This window comes from Notamacropus eugenii, chromosome 1 (assembly GCF_028372415.1).
Source record: "Notamacropus eugenii isolate mMacEug1 chromosome 1, mMacEug1.pri_v2, whole genome shotgun sequence".
Classification (NCBI taxonomy): domain Eukaryota; kingdom Metazoa; phylum Chordata; class Mammalia; order Diprotodontia; family Macropodidae; genus Notamacropus; species Notamacropus eugenii.
This window is the reverse complement of record NC_092872.1, coordinates 66,213,887-66,233,515: the sequence shown is the minus strand read 5'-3', so window position 1 is coordinate 66,233,515 and position 19,629 is coordinate 66,213,887. Positions and strand designations below refer to the sequence as shown.

Below are 19,629 nucleotides of genomic sequence, written 5' to 3'. Positions count from 1 at the left end.
TAATTGGTTGTGTTGTATGTTCTTAGATCTCTTTGGAGAAAAGAGTGTTCAGAAATTTAAAATGAAACTTTTAGTTCCACTGGACTTTTACCACTTGGCATAACTGTAAGCCTCTGTGGTTTTTAAAAAAGGTTCAAGAGACATCATTTCTGGGTAGTTTAATCACTTTATTAATAAGGCCAGCAGATTATTAATAAAAGGATGGTCATTTGGCCCTCTCTCTTAGACCCAAGACAATCACGTTGGCAGGAAGGACTCATAGTTTATATGCCTTTCAAAATAGTAGGTGATCCATCAAATCTAATCTAATTGGTTAACATGATTAGAGGTGAGCTATACTAAAATAAAGGGCTGAGTATTTCTTAGATAGGGAAAGTATCTCTATACCAGACCACTCCCAGCCTGGGGCTACCTAGATTCTAGACAAAAGGATCTGTCCATACAGGTTTAAGTAGAACACAATGGGCTTCCCCAACCTAGATTAAATTCCTTACAAGGTGGGTGGAGTCTGACAAACATCAGAAAGAGTGTATGCAAAGTCTTTATTGGTAATGTCCTTCAAGAAAAACAGGATCTTTTAAAATGGGAAATTTATAAACAAGGGAGAGCCTCTGAATGTCCACAAGATATTGGATATTAATAATAACTTCTCACACCTCTGAAACAGGCTTTCAACCCACACACATTCCTGCTAGGATAATGACAATAGGGATACTAACTAGTGATAGCTAGTCATTTTAATGGGAGGAAGTGGTTTATATTTTCTACAATTTTGAGAAACCAGCAATACATGTTGGCCCCAGAAGTTTTTTTTTTCCTGATACTTCAAGCTATCAATTTCCACAATAGGAAATGTGTTCTTTGATCCCACAGATGAAACAGTTCAGAAACAACATGTATTTCCATGTCAATAAAAATGACTGTCCACTTAAAATGCTCAAATTCCTCTAAAAGACTTTTAAATTTTAAAATTTTTGTTAGAATGATCTGCAAATCTCTATTTAGTAGAAAAACTATTAAAATAAAAATGTGCTCTCTTCATTTGCATGCCAGAAAGATGTTTAGGGATACATAATCCTACTGATTTCACCATATTCTTTATTTCAAAGACAACACGCATTTGACACTTGTCAAAGGTCATGAGAATATATCCCACCGTGATATCAGATAGTAGAAGATCTCTGGGCTTAGCAACATAAATCATTCTTCACTTTTGAAGAAGACATCGTAGTGATGTGTTGACTTGTCATGAACAAGTGAGGCAGAGTTGTGCAAAGTCATCAGCCTCGTTCTCTCTCTTCCAGAGTCATTGAAATCCAGTGGTAAGACCAAAAAGTAAGGACAATTGGTGATGCCCAGGATGCAGTGGATGACTTGACATCTTTGAAGCCTGACCAAGCTCTAAGCTCTCCACAGCCACTGCTTCCATGGCCTCCATAGCTGTTGGAGCAAATCATTCTCATCTGCCCCTTCCACTGGGGAAAGTCTTCAGGGGTTTGGGGGAGGTGGCTCCCTAACTCACTGATGGGTTTCAAGCCCATCAGTTACCTGCAACCTGATTCAACCCACCTGCCACATGGTTTAACGAGGGTGTGGCCACTGTACGTGGTACAGCTTCTTGAAGCCACGGGTGAGAGTTTGGAGAAGATAAGATAATAAAGGGCTGTACAAGTCCTCGCACCAGCAGTGTTAGTCCTCCCTGCACACCCCATACAATCACTTATCAAATATAGGACAAAACACTACCTTTTGATGAAATTGTTGACGTGAAACTTGGCCCTACTTTAGCCATACGTGTGCCTGTATATTTGCAACAATACTAAACCTGCTTATCCTCAATCTCAAATTTTCATTAGAATACCTAAGACTCCAAAACAGATGCAGGACTATCCCACCATATATACTGCTATGCCATATAGGGAGGAATGTATGGGGTATATTCCCAGGTGACAGAAAGCGACTACAACAGTAAAGGAAGAAGAAATTTTGGGATATAAATTTGCAAATTGTTTTAGGAGTTGGGGATGGGGTGGGGGTGGGCAGGGTTGAGAAGCAGCAAAATATAATGGATTAAGTTCTGGACTTGAGGTCTGGAAGATCTAGGTTGTCATACTTCAAGCACTTAAATCCAACTAGTTATATGACCTTGGACAAATCACTTAATCTCTGTGGGCCTGTTTCCTCATTTGTAAAAGAAAAAAAAAGGCTAATATATGTACCATATTAGTAGTGAGGATAAAATGAACAAATAGATTCAAGAGATATGTCACCATTTTTGTGTGTATGTGTCCTGGCTACTTTGGGCAGTTTGCTGAAGCCTCTTGATCTCTCCTCAGAATCATGCTTTTAAAGGCATAAAATAAAATACACAGGATTTTGAAGGAAACTAATTATATTGAAATATAGTAATCAAAATATTATTTGTTGTTCAAAGATATCAGGTTAAGAACCTCTGAACTACAATATGTGTATGTGGTCATTTTTTTTCATTACTCTTTCACTGTTTGAGACAGAGTAACACATTTTAAAAATCTTAGAAACATGATCATTGGTATCAAACGAACAAGGAACTGGCATTTTTGCTCTGGGAAAAAAAAACTAAAATGAATGTTGAAATTAACATTAAGTATTACATATTAGAAATTCAGGCACTTGGCTTTTATGTCCCCTGAGAAGATATATATAAGAAAGTTGTGCAATACAGAAGTTTTCCAACCAAAATCAAACTTTGTTTCACATAGTTCATTTGGAACAAATACCAAACTTAGAGCACAATATACACACAAAACATTGTTTAAAGATAAAATATATCCTTATGATTGGCTATTGCTTTTAAGTTTAATTCAGTTCAAGAAAACATTCATACTTGAAAGTTCTCCTAATAGCTTTGATACCACTGAAATACATAGAGAAAAAAATTTCTTCTTTTTGGTCCCTGAGCTCTTTGAGTTTGCTCCTTTCATCTGTAACTACTCCAAATCCTGATCCCCAACCCCAATCGGTCCATCTTCACCTCAAACGCATATAAAAATAATTTGACATTGTGGAAAGATATGCATACGTACAAATATATATTTACTTCACTACTGAAATCTTTTTGAAAGAGGATGAGATCATTTTTAGATTATACTTATGAATAGGAAAGATCATGTTCCCTCCTTTCCTTCCCCAAATATATATTTTATTTAACTCCAACTTCATAGTTTGATTCCAAATTATTTCTAACAGAATGCATTCTATAGAAAACTAGTAGCCAGTAGAGGAAAGATAATTCATAACGTGGCTTCTCCATGTTTGTTTGTCTCTGAAACATAGAGGACATTGTATGCATTGTTGCTACTTTCACTTTTCTCTTAGAGTAAACAGATTCAGTATTCCGTTGGATATAGAGCTTTATGTCTTAGATGCTCCTCTAAACACTGGACTGCAAAAGAGTCAACATCAGTATCAAATTTGTTGGCAAAGAAATGGGGCTGTTGCAGCATCCAGTTTAAGTCTCCTACCCCAAACACACATACAGAACGCACGTGAATCCCACTACATGGTGGATATGGAGCTCCCTTGAAAATGTCTCCTTCTAAGTATTGCCACTTCACAAACCGAGCAACTGCGTGCATGTCAGAAACATCATACTTATTACTGGAAGAAAGTGCACCTGGAACTTGGGGGATTCTTTGAATTGTGGCCCATAAATATTCATCTGGGCTGTATGTATCTTTAGCCCACTCAATAAATTTCAGGATCTTCCCATTAGTTAGGACATACTCTACATACTTCCTACTAACAACAAAATAGGCACTGCCAGAAAAAATTGGTGTTTCAATCGGAGGAAGTGGCTTATCTTTCCCTGTGTTTTTTAACTTGCCATCAATGACTTCATAATGCTTCTTCCACCTAACTTCTTTATGGGAAGGCATTTTCTCAGTTTCTAAGCTGTTTCCATTCATTAAAGACTTTAGCTTCCGTATCATTTCCAGATTGGTTTTAATAGGGAAATCCATACCACAAAGATTTATCAAATAGTTCCATTTTGAACTCTGTCTGTAGAGATCTCTCATGCAGTTGAGGTCTGCTTGGACCCTACTCCATGATGCATACACGACCCTTTCCAATTGACTGGCAATGAAGACATTATTGAAACAAGATGCAATGCCCTTCACTGCCGCTAAAAAGGATTCAGGAGATTTTTTGTCAACATGAATGCAGTAATAATTCTGAGGTGTGTAGATGGTTCTTAGGAGCCTATCAAGCATTTCAATTTTGTGATAAACCACTATGGAATATGCAATGGGAAATTCTGCCTCCTCTTTGCTAAGGGGCTCCATGATATATTTGCGGGTCTTAATGAAAGTGGTACAGTCTTTGGTCATATTGATGTAATCATCATTAGTCCACCGAGGCAGATGTCTAAATTTCACCGTTAGCATTGTAAGCTTCACATTTTGTATTTCTTCTTTGTCACCCAGTATAACTTTGGTACAGTTAATATTACTATATGGATTCTCTCTAGTCAACTCTAAATGTCCGTGGTGATTTAAAAAGTCTGACTTTTCATGAATCCTTAAGATAGAGAAGCATATGATTAAGGTAAAAACAAGTAACAGAAAGAAGGGTTTGATTTGACAAGGACCAAGTTTCTTCCTCAGCAGCCTCCTCAGCATTTCAAACCAAAAATTGAGGCCCTTGCTTTCTTTGAGCGTAGTTTTCTTGTGCTTCGATCAATGTTAACTTATTTCTTTCATGGCCTGTAGAGCTGTCGGTATACATTTATCAGAGGTGATAAATGCTCATCTTGAAATAGCTGGGGAAAAGCTCTAAAAAAAAAAAAAGAGACAAATTAATTTTATTATTAAACTGTTTTTAATTTAATTCTTTAAATTTAATTTTGAATTAATTTTTCATTTGATTAATTATATTGTTGTGTAAATCTATTATCAGATTCTGTTCTCCTGAATGTACTATATCATAAACTGAGCTAAAGTTGTACATTAGCAATAGTCATCTGAAAGGCTTCAAGTCAAGGGGCCTCACCTCACCTTCCCTTCCCTTCCCTGAACCTTGAGTCTACTGCACTCTGAAGCTCAGACACCATGGGGCCCCTGTCCACTGCCTAAAGGCTCTCTTCTGGACCCTCCTGCCTTCAGAGTGATTATCAGTAGTAACTGTTGCTGTTTCCCTCCCAGTCTGACGTCTTTCTCTTCTTTGCCTCACTAAAGGGGCCATGCTCTGACTACTTCTTTTAAACAGACCTATGCAATGAATGGGTGTTACCTCACCCTAAATGAGTGTCTGCATAGACCTTGATCTAAAGGGCTCAAAGTCTCCCAGTGCATCTTGGATTATCTCCAGTCATCCTGAGGAATATCAGGTCTCTGGATTCAGATGACTCTGGAAGAGAAGTGAGGCTGGTGACCTTGCACAATGCTCCCTCACTCAAAACAAAGTCAAGTGCAAGTCATGTCATCATTTCTCTGACGGCATGGTCTTCTTCAACAATGAAGGGCAAACACAACCCTGTGAGTCAAGAGCCTCTAAAAAATACCACCTGGTAACTTACCCTCCATTGGGTGCAGAAAGCTATTAGAGGTCTAGGGCAGGGGTGGGTCTCTTCTGATGATATTCAACAAGGGTCAGCAGCTCTAGCTCTAAGGGAGGATTCAGACTGGGTCTCAGAAAAAGCAGCATGGTTCTGTTTTCCTGCTCCAGGATTTTCAGTTTCTGTTTACCAAACTAGCTTAGAGTTTGAGATTTTGTTCCAGTGAAAAGTAACCTAAACTGCTAGGGGAGCTCAGGAATTACTTATTTTCGGTGGTCTTTAACAATAAGGCTCCCAAAAAGGTCCTACATCACTTGGAGTCTTAATAAAAAACTAGACCAAAATAAAAGAAGTTGAACATGCTACTGCATTCAACTCCACCACTGGTCACCAAAGGGAAAATTGCAGAAATTGCAAGGCAGGGCATCTTCCTATGATGGGACCTCAAAGATCATTAGAATTCTACAGAAAGTTAGTAACTTTATAACTGTTTTGTCATTTACACAAAATTCTTCTCAGTACCCTTAAAATTTGGAAGCCCAACTCACTCTGTGTTTTAAAAGAAATTTTTTTTTAATTTCAGAATTCAGTTTTTGTACAATATCTACCAGATACCTATCTAAGTGAGTGTCCAAATGTTTGGGTTTTTTAAACACAGTTGTCACTAATCCTATGTACCCCAGATATCTGAGATCCTGACTTAACTACGGCGTAACATCAGGTTCAACCATGGAATTCTAAGTAGCTGCTACATGATGGATGGGGCAGCTGCTGGGCAATTTTTCTTTCTGAATATTATTCCTAAGTACAAAGCAAGGTGAAAGTGTACAGGAGATTAATTTCTCTTATAAAACAAAGGTTAATTGGCTATTTGAGCAGAAGAGTAGTGAAGTCTTTGGGAAATTAAATGGACTTTGAGAAGGTACCTGCACTTCACATTGTTCCGTGAGGGAGTTTTCATCATAATATTCAGTTCCAGTGGAAGCCAGGCCCACTGAGCCCTGTGATGCCAACTGCAGTGGACATGAAGGTTCAAAATTTCTTTCTTACAATCAGGTTTCTTAAACATGCTGGGCAGCAAACAACAGCATTGTCACCATCAGGTTTTTTGAAACAAAGACCTGTAAGTTTGTAAGACAAAACAATATATAGAAGCACATGAGCATGTGGAAGGGTTTTTAACCTCCATCATCTTGGTAAAGAGGGCAAAGTACCCACTTTTGGGGGGAACTATGAAATGCCTTGAAAGGAATTGTGGATCTGAAGACACAGAATCTCACGTGGGGTCCCTGTATGATCTGAACTGCTTTGGACCTGCTTTTAGTCATGTGTAAGATGAGGAGGCTCAATTATAAGATCTCTAAGGTCTCTTCCAGCACTAAATCTAGGGCAGCCAAGTGGCAGAGTCGATAAAGTTTTAGACATGGAGTCAGAAAGAGAGGAGTTTGAATGCTACCTCACATACTTAGAAGGTATATGACAATGGACAAGTCATTTGACCTCCCTCTCTCAGCTTCATTTTCTCACCTATAAAATGGGGATAATAATAGTATTTATGTCATAAGGGTTTTCTGAGGATCAACTGAGATAATGTGTCAAGTGCTTTGCAAATTTTTAAGAACTATATAAATGCTAGCCAATAAACCATGAAATTGTTCTTGCCCTTGCTAAATTTTCCTGCTGCTCATAATTCTTATTGTGTAATGTTAATCACATGGCAGCTAGGTGTCACAGTGGATAGAGCCACGACTAGAGTCCTGAGTTCATATCAGGCCTCAGCCATGTGACCCTGGGCAAGTTGCTTAACCCTGCTTGACTCAGTTTCCTCATCTGTAAAATGAGCTGGAGAAGGAAAGGACAAACGCTCCAGTATCTTTGTCAAAAAAACAAACAAAGCAAAATGGGGTCATAAAGAGCTGGACATGGCTGAAAAATGACTAATCTACAACCACAAATGTTTATACGGGCTTTAAGTAACACAAACAAAAAAAATGCTAAATTTTAAGTTATTTTATCCTCTTGTAATAAAAAGCTCAGGACTGAAAGGCAGGCTATTCATATGCTTTTAACTTGGTAAATGGTATTAGATTAATTTATGTTTAAGGTCCTTTCCAGTACTAACACTCTAGGAGTCTAGGGGAGAAAACACTTTAGCAATGTAACAACTAAGGAAATGCAAATAGTTCATAGCTGCCCAGAAAAACCACTTCTGAAATTATGTTGCTAATAAAATTTAATTCATTTATTAAATAATCACACCTATTAAGTAGTAAGGCAAGAGTTAAAAAGAAAGTCCCTACCCTCAAAGAGCTTATGCTCAATGAAATAATTCAATGAGAGTAGAGATTAACCTATTAAAAAGTAGGGAATGATGGGAAAGAGGAAGGCAAGGAGAGAAGGAGAGGGGAAGGGAGCGTTCATTAGGCACCTATGTACCACGTATTATACTAAGTGCTTTACAAATATTTTTAAATATCACAACAATCCTGTGAGGTAGTTGTTATCACTACCCCCCTTTTACAGTTAAGGAAACTGAGGCAGAAGTTAAATGACTTGTTCAGGACCACACTGCTACTGTTTCTATGGCTGGATTTGAACTCAAGTCTTCCTGACTTCAAGCCAGAGCTCTATCCACTGTGCCACCTAGCTGATTAGGGACAAAGGAAACATCCAAATAAAATGTTCTAATAATATTTAAGGTGGGAAAGTACAACGTCAGTATGGGGAGAGGTACAAGAAAGCCTCCACAGAGTTTAATACCTGGTGCTAAATCTTAAAGTAAGATAAAGATTCTGAAAGGTGATCAAATATTGCAAGCAAGATAAATCAGTTATGTGAATGAATGGGGAGGGGAGAGTTCAGTTTTAGATCACCTCAGGATCAGTTGTCAGCAGGACATTCAGATGGACTATCCCATGAGAGCAATTGGAGATGTGAGATTGGAGGTCAATAAACAGGTGACTGATGGGAGACATATGAATGGAATTGATCACTGAACTGTTTGGGAGCACATGAGACCACCCAGGGAGGAAGAACAATGCAGGCCCAGGAGAGAACCCTGAGCAACACCCATTCTTAGGGGGCAGGAGACAGAGGCTGATTCAGCAAAAGGGTCTCAAAGGACGTAATCAGACAGAAGGAGGGTCAGGAGAGAAGACACACAAATCATGGAAGGAGAAAAGTATGCAGGAGAAGGGAGTGTTCAAATGCTGAAAAGGGTAGAAAGGTCAAGGAGGAAGACAGATAAAGTGAGGCCACTACCTATAATAATGGATGGTATTTCCTACTCTCTGCTTTAAGATTTGAATTATGCTTTTACCCTTATCTCACAACTCCCCGAGAAGGTTAAAGTACCACAGACATCATATATCTGTTTTACAAACCATAGGCCCAAAGATTTATAGTTAGAAGGAACCCTAGAGGTCATCTAGTCCAAGACCCTTATTTTACAGATGAGGAAAGGGAGCCTCAGAGTGGTGAAGTGATTTGCCCATGAGCACATAGGTAGCTGAAGAAACTTGCTCAGAGTTGTCAAGTGACTTGCCTTTGGTGAGAGAGCTAGTTCGTGGGAGAGGCTGCATTTGTGTCTAGGTCTCTAGACGCCAAGTTCGGTGCCCTTTCCACTACAATATAGCATGCTTCCTTCCCAAATGAATAATTAAGAGGTTGTTGATGACCTCTGAGACAGCTTTTTCAATAAAATGATGGATTTCCCTTCAGCAGGTATTTAGGATGTGTTTGAGAAGTGCCAATGTTACACTTCAGATTTTGATGTGCAAAGAAAAGGAAGTTTGGGGCACAGATGCCATACTATTGTCATCTGATTTGGCAATTATTTATTCCCACCAAAAAAAACCAAACTGATTCAAAGGATAGATTTTTTTTTTAAAGTAAGTGAATTAAATTAAAATGAATAAAAATTAATTTGGTTTTGAGAATTTGGCAAGCAAAGTCATATACACAAAAAGGAGGAAATTGTGGATCCAAATATAAATATAAAATCTACATCAGGAATCTTCTGTAATAAAAACAGATGGAAGGAAGCTGCAAACTATCCTAAACTGTTACATTTGAGAAAATGTTAGATGGAATAGGATTCTCAAATATGCACTATGTTATAGGGATAGGGGTAGTGATTAAGGATAGGGGCTAGATTCATTTCATTCCTGTAATAGGGTAAGGATATTCCCTCTGCAAATGCAAGTGAGCATTTTCTAGGCAATTCACTTGTTAGAGGGTGGCCTAGAACACTGAGCCCCTAGTTATGTGATTTGCCCAGGGTCATGCAAAGTTTGTAACTTGAGATTTGAACATGTCATTGTTATACTTCAAACAAACATTGAGTTGATTTTTTTTTTACATTCAAACATAAGGTTGTGTGGTAGTACCAAGGGTTCATTGTGATATGATGGCAAGAGGATGCAAAAACATTGAATTTAACATCAGAGGTCCAGTAAGTAGCAGACCCAGGTTCAAATATGGGGTCTGCTACTTGCTACTAGGCTATATTCCTGTCCATCTCAGATCATCTGTTTCCTCATCCTTAAATTAAGGGAGTTGGACTGGTGATCATTTAAGTTCCTTTTCAATTTTAGATCTTCTGATTCAATAAAACTTTCATTTCTTACCCTTCTCAGTCCAGTCCTAACTTCTTGAAAAACCCCAAGGGAAAAAAAAACAACTATTGAAATGTTTAGAAAAGTGTGTGTGTGTGTGCGTGTGTGTGTGTATGTGTGTGCACACACGCACATATGTTAAAGGCAAGTAGTAATTTAAAACCAAAACCTACTGGGAAACTATTTAAACATACTTCTATGTTTGAAATGAAAGCAAGCCAAGTGAAAATTTAGGTTTCATTCACTCAGTTGGGACCAGAAATGAAAAATATTGACAAGGCAATGTTTTCTCAAGTATTGTGACTCCTAAGTATATGAAAGCATTCAGATAAGCAAAATTTTCCTACCAGTTGAAAAAAATGGAAAGAAAAAGAAGACTATTATATAGAGAAAAGGAATTCTAACCAATATTAATAATACATATAAGGACAATATTAAATAATAGTATTTTATTTTGTTTTATCAAGACTGGTGATTTCATCAGTAGAAGGAGTAGCCCTCTGATTTACACTCCATCTACAATTTATGTTAGAGAGATTTCTGAAGGCAATGAGCAAAGGGTTCTATAGTATACATACGTACACATATATACATACATACACACACATACATACATATATATACATACACACACACATATATATGTCCAGAGTCACATAGTTACTATTGTAATACTGTTTGTGTAAGGCAAGACTTGAAGCCAAATTCTTCCTGAATCCAAGGCTGGCCCTTTATCCACTATACCATACTATCTGCTACATGAACAGGTTAAGAGAGTGGGAAAATGTGAATATGCCATGCTATTCTACCACTACTCCTGATAATTGACATTTATACAATGATTTAAAGTTTACAAAGTGATTTAGTATGTAAGGATGTACTCCACTGAGAGTTCATTTACAACAGGAGAAGGCAGAGATCACTCCAGATGAGTAGCTCATTTTGCTTCTGATAAAGGATGAAAAACTTTGAGTAGCTCACTTGTCCATCTAGGAAAGGAACTCAGCAGCTGTAGAGACAATAGACCTGTCCTCAGAGCAGAGACTGTCTCTGTACTTTTGCCCCACCCTACTTGTGTCTCCATGAACTAACAGGAGAGAGCATCTAAAGAACCTGTAGAACCCAGAACCTGAGAACTGCATATTGGGGGGGGGGGGGGGGGAGAGGGGGCATGTTATTGCCTGCTTATGGCCTAGTCTGTACAGGTGAAGATGTGGGAATTATACTAGGAAAGTCAGTATAAATTAGGATGAGGTCTCTCAACAAATGGACTCAGCCTTGTACCAAGAAGAATCGCCAGAAGGAGAAGCTAAGTCTAAAGTGAGCCAGCTTGCATAATGACAATTCTATTTACGCCCCTCTTGCCTGGGAGATGAGAGGCCCCAGAGACGAGGCCTCAGGGACTACAGTTCTATAGCAAGGGTTCTTCTCAAAAGCACTGCAGTGCCCACGTTGAGAATTGAGGCCAAACCTGAAGCTAGAGGTAGTAAAGGCCACAGCTGCCCAGTGAAGTTAGAGTAAATCTAGGACTCAAAGAGGACCCCAACGTTAACAAGGTGCTAGAAAGCCCACAGACTAGAAGAATCAAAGGGTAAAGTTTTGGGAGAGCCAATCAGGCGTACAGACCTCAGTCACAATTCTGTCTTTTCTCACTTGGGTTCATTCATAAGAGCCTTAGAACTTTTCCTCTGGACATCTTTCTTTGCTCAAATATTACTTTGTCTTTATAGATAGATACAGACCTTTGTTAGTCTGGGTATACTTATTAGAAATAAAGTTTTGAGGAGAAAATTAAGAAGGGGCCATTTCAAAGAAGTGAAATAGACTTGACACTGAAGTGTTTTGCCAAAGTACTAACTCTGACTGGGGACTGGAAGAGGAGGGAATTAGTGAGGCAATAGAAGAGACAATGGGCATTTATGCCAGGAAACCCATCTAGACAGTGAGTCAGTAGCTGGGGTGGGGGCAAATGAGTGACTGTGTCACAGCAACACACAACATTATTTTATCTGATCTTCATGTTTTCTCTGCGAGATATCATCACTTTCCAGATGAAGAAACTGAAACGACTTGTCAACAGTTACAGGGCTATCATTAGTTAGAATTCAAATCTAGGTCTTTTCCTGGGTTCTAATTCAGTGTCCATCCCATAAACAATAACAACCAGGGCGTCATGCCCACCGAAAGCAAAGTAAAAGAAAAAAAAGAATTCATGTGAACAGTAAGAAAAATGTAAACAATGACCCCAGGTCAGTGTAACTGGAACCTTTGTTTCCTTACCTTCAATTTCACCAAAGAAGTAAAATGTATGAAGAAAATGGGGGAAGGAGGAAAATAGAAAGGATGGATTGGTTAATAGAGAGGATATTCAACAATGAGAAGCGTTGGAAAATTCTCAAACATCCAGAAAAACAGGGTCTTAAACAAAGATCATTATTACCTTACCAAAGGTCACAGAGGCAGAATTTGAATTGGAAAGGACACTAGCAGCCATAGAGTCCAACCCAAACATAAAAAAATACCCACTATCACATACTTGCCAAGTGTTCATTCGACCTCTACCTGATAACCTCCAAACTGGTGGAACCCACAATCTCCCAAAGCAGTCCATCCCACTTTTGGCCTTCTTAAGTTGTTAGGAAGTTATTCTTTTTTTTTTTCCCTGAAATCTAACCTAAATTTAATACTTTGCAAATTCCACCTATTGCTCAATGTGGCCCTCAGGGGCAAGGGAAAAGAGTCTAAAGTTCTTCTCCATGTGACGGCCCTTCAGATACCAGAAGATCGCTATCATGCTCCTCCTCTCCCTAATTTCTGCCTTCTTTTCTCCAGGCTAAACAAGCCCAGTTCTTTAAACCAATCCTCCTGTGTTAGTCAGTCAGTAAGCAATTACTGTATTTGAGACACCTGGCAAAGCACAAAAGAAATGCAAAAATACCATCCCTATCCTCAAGGAGTTAACATTCTAATGGGAGATAAAGCTATGTAGATACAATATAGGTAGAGAATATACAAGATATAAATCAAAACCTCCCGAGACTTTTGAGATACTGTGGTCTCACACACACACACCCCCACGCACACTCAGTAAGTGGAAAGTAATCTCATGAAAAACACTAGAAGTTGGAGGATCAGGAAAGGCTTTTTGCAGAAAGAAGGTGAGATCAGAGACGAGTCTTGAAGGAGGACAGAAAAGCCAAAAGGTAGATATGAGGATATGCATTTCAGGCAGGAAGTGAAGAGGCAGAGTCAGGAAGTGGAGCAAAAAACAAAGAACACAGAGGAGGCCATGGCTGAGGAATTTATGAGGGGGAATAAAGTCTAAAAGGACTAGGAAGATAGAGAGGGACTAGGCTTTGAAATGCTTTAAATGATAAACAGAGCATATATACATATATGTACACACACATACATATGCATACGTATGTATATGCACATGCATGTATATGTGTATATATGTATACACACTTATACATACATATACACACATACACATATGTACATAGATACATATGTGTGTATACACCTATATACACATACACACACACAAATATATATTTGATCCTGGAGGTAATAGGGCACAATTTGAGTTTTTGAGTGTAAAGGTGACATGGTCAGATCTGGCCTTTAGGAAAATCACTTTGGCAGCTAAGATAGACTACAGTAAGGCCACACTTGGACCAGGGAGACCACCAGAAGGATGTAATCATCCAGGCATGAGATGATAGGGACCTGTACCAGACTAGTGGCTGTATCAGTGCAGTGAATGGGATGGATCTAGGAGATGCCCAGGACTGAACACAATATTCCAAAGGAAGTCTGATGAGGGCAGGATAGAGTGGAACTATAACCTTTTTCCATTCCTAGAAACCATGCCCCATCTTAATGTAACCCAAGGTCACATTAGCATTTATGGCTACCATATTCCATTGCTGACTTATACAGAACCTGCAGTCCAAAAAAAAAAAAAAAAAGAACCCAAACCCCAGATCCATTTTAGAACTGCCTCTTCCATCTTGTAATTATATTGCTGATTTTTTTACATTTATCCCACCTGAATTTCATCAACTTAGGGCCTGGTCTGAACAGATACCTCCAAGGGATAGGGCTATCCTATATACCTGTAGGTGATAAACATTGTTCTGGGGTAGGAACTGGAAGGTCAGCAGCACTGGAAGGAGATTACAGAAATCAAACGTGTTTAAGAAGAACACAAATAACACAGTAAGGAACACAATAAACTAAGAGCATATTCATTTTAATTTTAAATTAGGTTTCTTAAATATTTTAAAACCATATTTATTTTGAATGTGTAATATAGTAATACATTAGCTTAGTTCTATACAGTGGGAGATTTTCCAAATGTTAAAATATATTACTAACATGGCATGGAGGATTAGAGAGGTAGCCTTGGCATCATCTTTGTTACGCACACTGGATACATGTGCCTGAGGCAAATCACTTAACCTACTACAACCCTAGGCAACTCTATAAGGATGTTAAGCTGAGAACTGCAAATCTGCCCTGACAGAACATTCTCTACACCAATGAAATCACAAATCTTCAACAACAACAAATGAAGATATAGACTCAAAGAATTTAAGAACCTAGAGATCATCTTAGTCCAGAGTTTGGAAAACTATGGTTCAAGGGTCAAATCTGTCCCTCCATCATAGTTTGCAGATCCCTGATCTAATCCAGCTTTCTTATTTTACAGATGAAGGAATTGAGGCTTATAGGTTAAATGACCAAGTTCAAGGTTACACAGTTAGATAATGGTACAGTCAGAGTTTGCTATATGACTTGTGAAAGGTTGCCAAAACCCTGAACTAGACATAATTTTAATCCCATTCAAAAACTGTCAGCAAGTAATTTTAGCCTCTATCCAGGAAAAGCAGCCTCTGGGAAGACCAGCTGTGGGAAGGATACATATAAAGCAGTGATAGACAAACACAAGAACTACCTGGTAAAATCAGGTAGTGATAAGTGAATGGCAAAAAGTGGTAAGACAGATGTGGTAGCCAGATGGTTCTCCCATCCATGGATTTCAACTTGCATTTCAAGTAACTCAGGGTTTTCTAAATTAACATTTCAGAATCAACACCAAAAAAATTTTTTTAATATAGAACCAAACCTCTATCAGAGATTCCCCTCCTTCCTTAATAGATCCCCTTCCTTGAATGTGTGTGTTCGTCCTTCATTGTCAAAGAAGACCACGCCATCAGAGAAATAATAACATGACTTGCACTTGACTTTGTTTTGAGTGAGAGAGGGCTATATAGGTCACCAGCCTCACTTCTCCTCCAGAGCCATCTGGATCCAGTGACCAGATATTCATCAGGATGACTGGAGATGACCCGGGATGAGGCAATTGGGGTTAAGTGACTTGCCCAAAGTCACACAGCTAGTGAGTGTCAAGTGTCTAAGGTGAGATTTGAATTCAGGTCCTCCTGAATCCTGCACTGGTGCTCTATCCACTGCACCACCTAGAACATCCCCTTCCTATCAAAAATAAAATGCCCCTCTATATCACAAATTCAGTTTTACTGGGGTTCAAATCATGTCAGATAATCTTTCATAGAAAATGTAAGAAATGAAGGACAAAATAAGGTGATAAGGGAACTATGGGCCATAGCATGCAATGTATCTTGCTGTCATTTTGATAAGGATGACCGTGGCAGTCTCACCCTTACTCTATACAAAATGATGATGCAATAGGTAGATAGATGAATAGATAGACAGAGTGTACATGTATATCTATATGTGTGTGCATGTGCACACATACACATAAGCATTTTACCTTATTTTCTTCTACAGAACACCCACCCACATTGTATTCCTACAGGTGACATGATACATGCAGAATTCTGTGAGGTAAAAATGTATATAGAGAAGATCTGAGCGTGGAAGGGAAGGAGAAGGGATTCATTAGCATTTATTGTCCACTATGTGCCAAGCATGGTGCTAAGAGTTTTACAAATATTATCTCATTTGATTCTCACAAAAACCCTGTGAAGCAGGTGCTATTTTTATCCCCATGCAGGTCAGGAAATTGAGGTAAATGGAGGATAAGTGACTTGCCTAGTGTGACATAACTACTAAGTGTCTGAGACCAAATTTGAACTCATGTCTTCCCAAAATGGAAATTCATGAGAGCTAGAGATTGATGAGTTGGGAGTCAAGAAGATTCAAAGAGAGGGTGCGAGTTGCTTTTGTCATTATTCTAACAATGTGCTATATGATATTGGGAGGATAAAAGAAGAAATGGCTATTCAAGTAAAATTCATACTTTTATGCCACAGAAGTCAACAAGAATGACATCACTCTAGATGAAATCAAAGAACTATGCTTTTGTGGATGCTCACCAATACAATTTTTAACACAGAAGATGGATTCCTGAGGGTAGGGGCTTTCATGATGTGTAACCTTGGGAAAATCACTTACCCTTTGTCTACCTCATAACAGCACCTATCTTGTTAAGATTGTGGTGAGAATCAAATGCTTCACCTAGGGCCTGGCACATGTAGGCACTTGACAAATGCTTGTTCCCTCCTCCCTCTTTCACCACAGTTACGAAGACTCATAATTATTATTAAAAAAAATACTCTACTGCAAAATAATTTCCCCAGGAACCCCATGAGCTATTTCAAGAATTGCCATCCCCATTTTAAAAATGAAGAAACTCAGACTGAGAGAGACTAAGTGAATTTTATGCTTACTCAAACATTTAAGTATCTATCTGCAGTGGGCAATGCATTGTATCGGGTACTGAGGATGATTTTAAAAAAAAGACTTAATGAAACATAATCCATATTCACAGAGAACTGCCAGTCAGGTATGAGAGATAACACAAGGATCCAGTATAGTACATAGTATAAAGATAACATGTTAAGTACAGAAAAAGGCACAAAGTATTCATCTCCAGTTAGAAGTCTAAGCAAACATTCTAAATCAGGTAAAGAACAGTTATAATATTTTAAAGTTGTGGCTATTTAGTAACTTCTAATCCTAAAGGAACAATGAGTCTGAGAGAGTCAACCTTAATTATGGCACATTTGATTGGAGGGAGTCAGGGGGAATGTCTAAATTTTACAGTTTCCAAAATTTGAATTCACAAATTTAGAGAATTCAACTGAGCCAGAATTTTCATGAGCTTGCCCAGGATATTTAATAAAGGCATCAATCCTTAGAGAAACATAATTAACCTGGAGACTAAAATCTAGTTAATGAATTTTGATTATACTTCTTCAAAGTTGATATTAGCTGAAGTTCAGCGTTTATCCACTAAAGTGAACTCAAATGACAACTCATAGCAATTTTCTTTAAATGTACTCCTTTTGGCAATTTTTGTCTTTTTAAAAATTCCTTTTAACTCTTGAAAATACCCTTCAGTGATGCAGCAGAAGTCATGGGGCAGGAGAAAGATTCAGGCAGCAACACAAGGACCTAAAACATTCCCAAAGGACTCAGAGAAACAACTATGGAATCGGAATGCAGAATGAAGCAGACTATTTTCTCCTGGGTTATGTTTTCTTTTGGTTTTTCTCATGGTTTCTCCCATTCATTTTAATTCTTCTATGCAACATGACTAATGTGAAAATGTGGTTAACAAGAATGTACGTGTAGAACCCATATAAGATTGCAAGCCATCTCGGGGAAGGAGAGGATGAAAATTTAAAACTTGTGGAAGTGATTGTTGAAAACAGAAAACAAATTAAAAAACGAAAAAAAAAAAAAGAGAAAGGTGCAGAGAGGATGAAGCAAACAGGGCTGGTGGAAGAGTTGGCTTCTACCCAGAAAAAAAAGGAAAGAGAGTAGAAAGAAGTGTCCAGATTGACTGAAATAGCATCGGGAAGAAGGGAAGAGGAGGAGACTCTTACTGTGCTTGTTGATTGCTTTGACCTCCAGTTTGACTGCTTCAGCACTGGGGAGAGAGACCCTCCCTCCTGTCCTTGCCCCTTCCCCATTTGGGGCAAGAGATCAGTCAGGAATGCAATTGCTGGGAGATCAGTTGGAGGTATCAGAGTAAACACTGCCAGGAAGGTCACTGAAGAAAGGGTAGTAGCATCCTGCCAAACTCAATTAGCATATGTTTACACAGCCAGATGTGCCAGGGGCAGGACCTAAACACAGTTTTTCTTTTTTCTAAGGTCAGTCGTGCTGCCTCCCAAGATGGTACCCTGGAAACTGTACATTTGACTGGCTGTATCCCCATGTCTGGTTGATATCATGGAGAAGGGTAGCCACCTGTGACTTCATATTGGCTCCAATTCAGGCCCCTTTTGGAAGAATCCCCATTGAGAGACTGCATGTTCATGAACAATCTCCAGAGTTTGACATGTTGAAAGAACTGGAAGAACCAGCTGATTGGGAGTTGAGACTGAGTTAGCTTGGCTTCCATAGGCTGACACACTGGTAGCACAAATACTGGTTTCCTCTTGAAATTTACCTATGTCCTTCTTATATTACATTCACTTATTTCCAAGCCAGCTTGACACCTGTGAAACACTGTGATGCCACATTTCTTGGCTAGATCCCTTTGGCTTCCTCACTGGGGTAAAGGGTTGCTGAAATAGAAATAGAAGCACTCATTCAGGATTTCTGTGGCTTCCTTGTTGAAGTTCCACCTAGCATCCAAAAACCACGAATATAGGAGCATGTCTGCTTCCTACGTGCTCTGCCTGGGCTGCACCTGGAGGGAGCTGAATTTGCGGTGGATGATGCTCACCATTCTTTCAATCTCCTTTGGCAAGATGGATCTGGTCTAACTCTACTTATGAAGTAGGTTCATCACACGTGGGGTGAACTCATTAGCGTGCTTGTTCATATTTCATCAGTTTGGTGTGGTAGATCTGTCAGATATGTGAGTTTGCCTCTGTAGCTGAAATGCTCAACTGAGTTAAGTGAGCCAGCTCCCTGATGCTGCTGTTCCAGATCCTCTGCCTTTCTCGAGCCCTGCTACCCCTTATGCCAATAGCATGTTATTCGATCACATCAACTGGGGGGCTGTTGGCTCCTCTTCCTGAGATACTTAGATACTTAACACTGCTTTTTCTTTGATTTCTCACAACACATTAAACAAGGTAGGCTTCATTCTGTGGCAGTTTAATGTGTGTTTCTTGGCCTGTTGCCTTGGTCAAACTCTGGTTCTGTGGTGGTCATAATTGATGTTTTATCCCTCCCTCCCATTTGGTCCCTCCAGCCCCATTCTGCAAGTGTTAAGACAGGCTGGGATGTCCTGTCACCCCTACCCCATCATGCTGGCCCAGGGTTCTTAAATGAAGGTATCAATTCTTAAAGAGACAGGGAATTAACCTGAAGACTAAAGCTAAGTTGGTGAATTTTGATTATTCCTCTTCAAAGTTGATATTAGCTGAAGTCTAGTGTTGATCCATTAAAGTAAACAACTGAAATGGCAACTTGTAATTACTAAAAAAAAAAAAAAAAAAATTAGTTGTTGGTACCAAAACATTATTT

The 19,629-nt window shown here is 38.9% G+C and overlaps 1 protein-coding gene and 1 pseudogene across 1 annotated transcript; both read right to left on the bottom strand.

Moving 5' to 3' along the window:
* Window positions 1-528: 528 nt before the first annotated feature.
* Window positions 529-4,661, bottom strand: GCNT1 (glucosaminyl (N-acetyl) transferase 1). The gene has a single exon (XM_072604805.1). It carries the CDS (start codon window positions 4,659-4,661, stop codon window positions 3,369-3,371), a length of 1,293 nt encoding a protein of 430 aa, XP_072460906.1. The 3' UTR covers window positions 529-3,368.
* A 41-nt stretch (window positions 4,662-4,702) lies between these two features.
* On the bottom strand, window positions 4,703-19,246 carry LOC140501331 (pre-B-cell leukemia transcription factor 1 pseudogene; annotated as a pseudogene).
* Window positions 19,247-19,629: the final 383 nt, after the last annotated feature.

What these genes read in the sequence shown, in the direction of transcription:
- GCNT1 (XM_072604805.1), bottom strand. Translation starts at nt 4,661, where the DNA reads ATGCTGAGGAGGCTGCTGAGGAAGAAACTTGGTCCTTGTCAAATCAAA.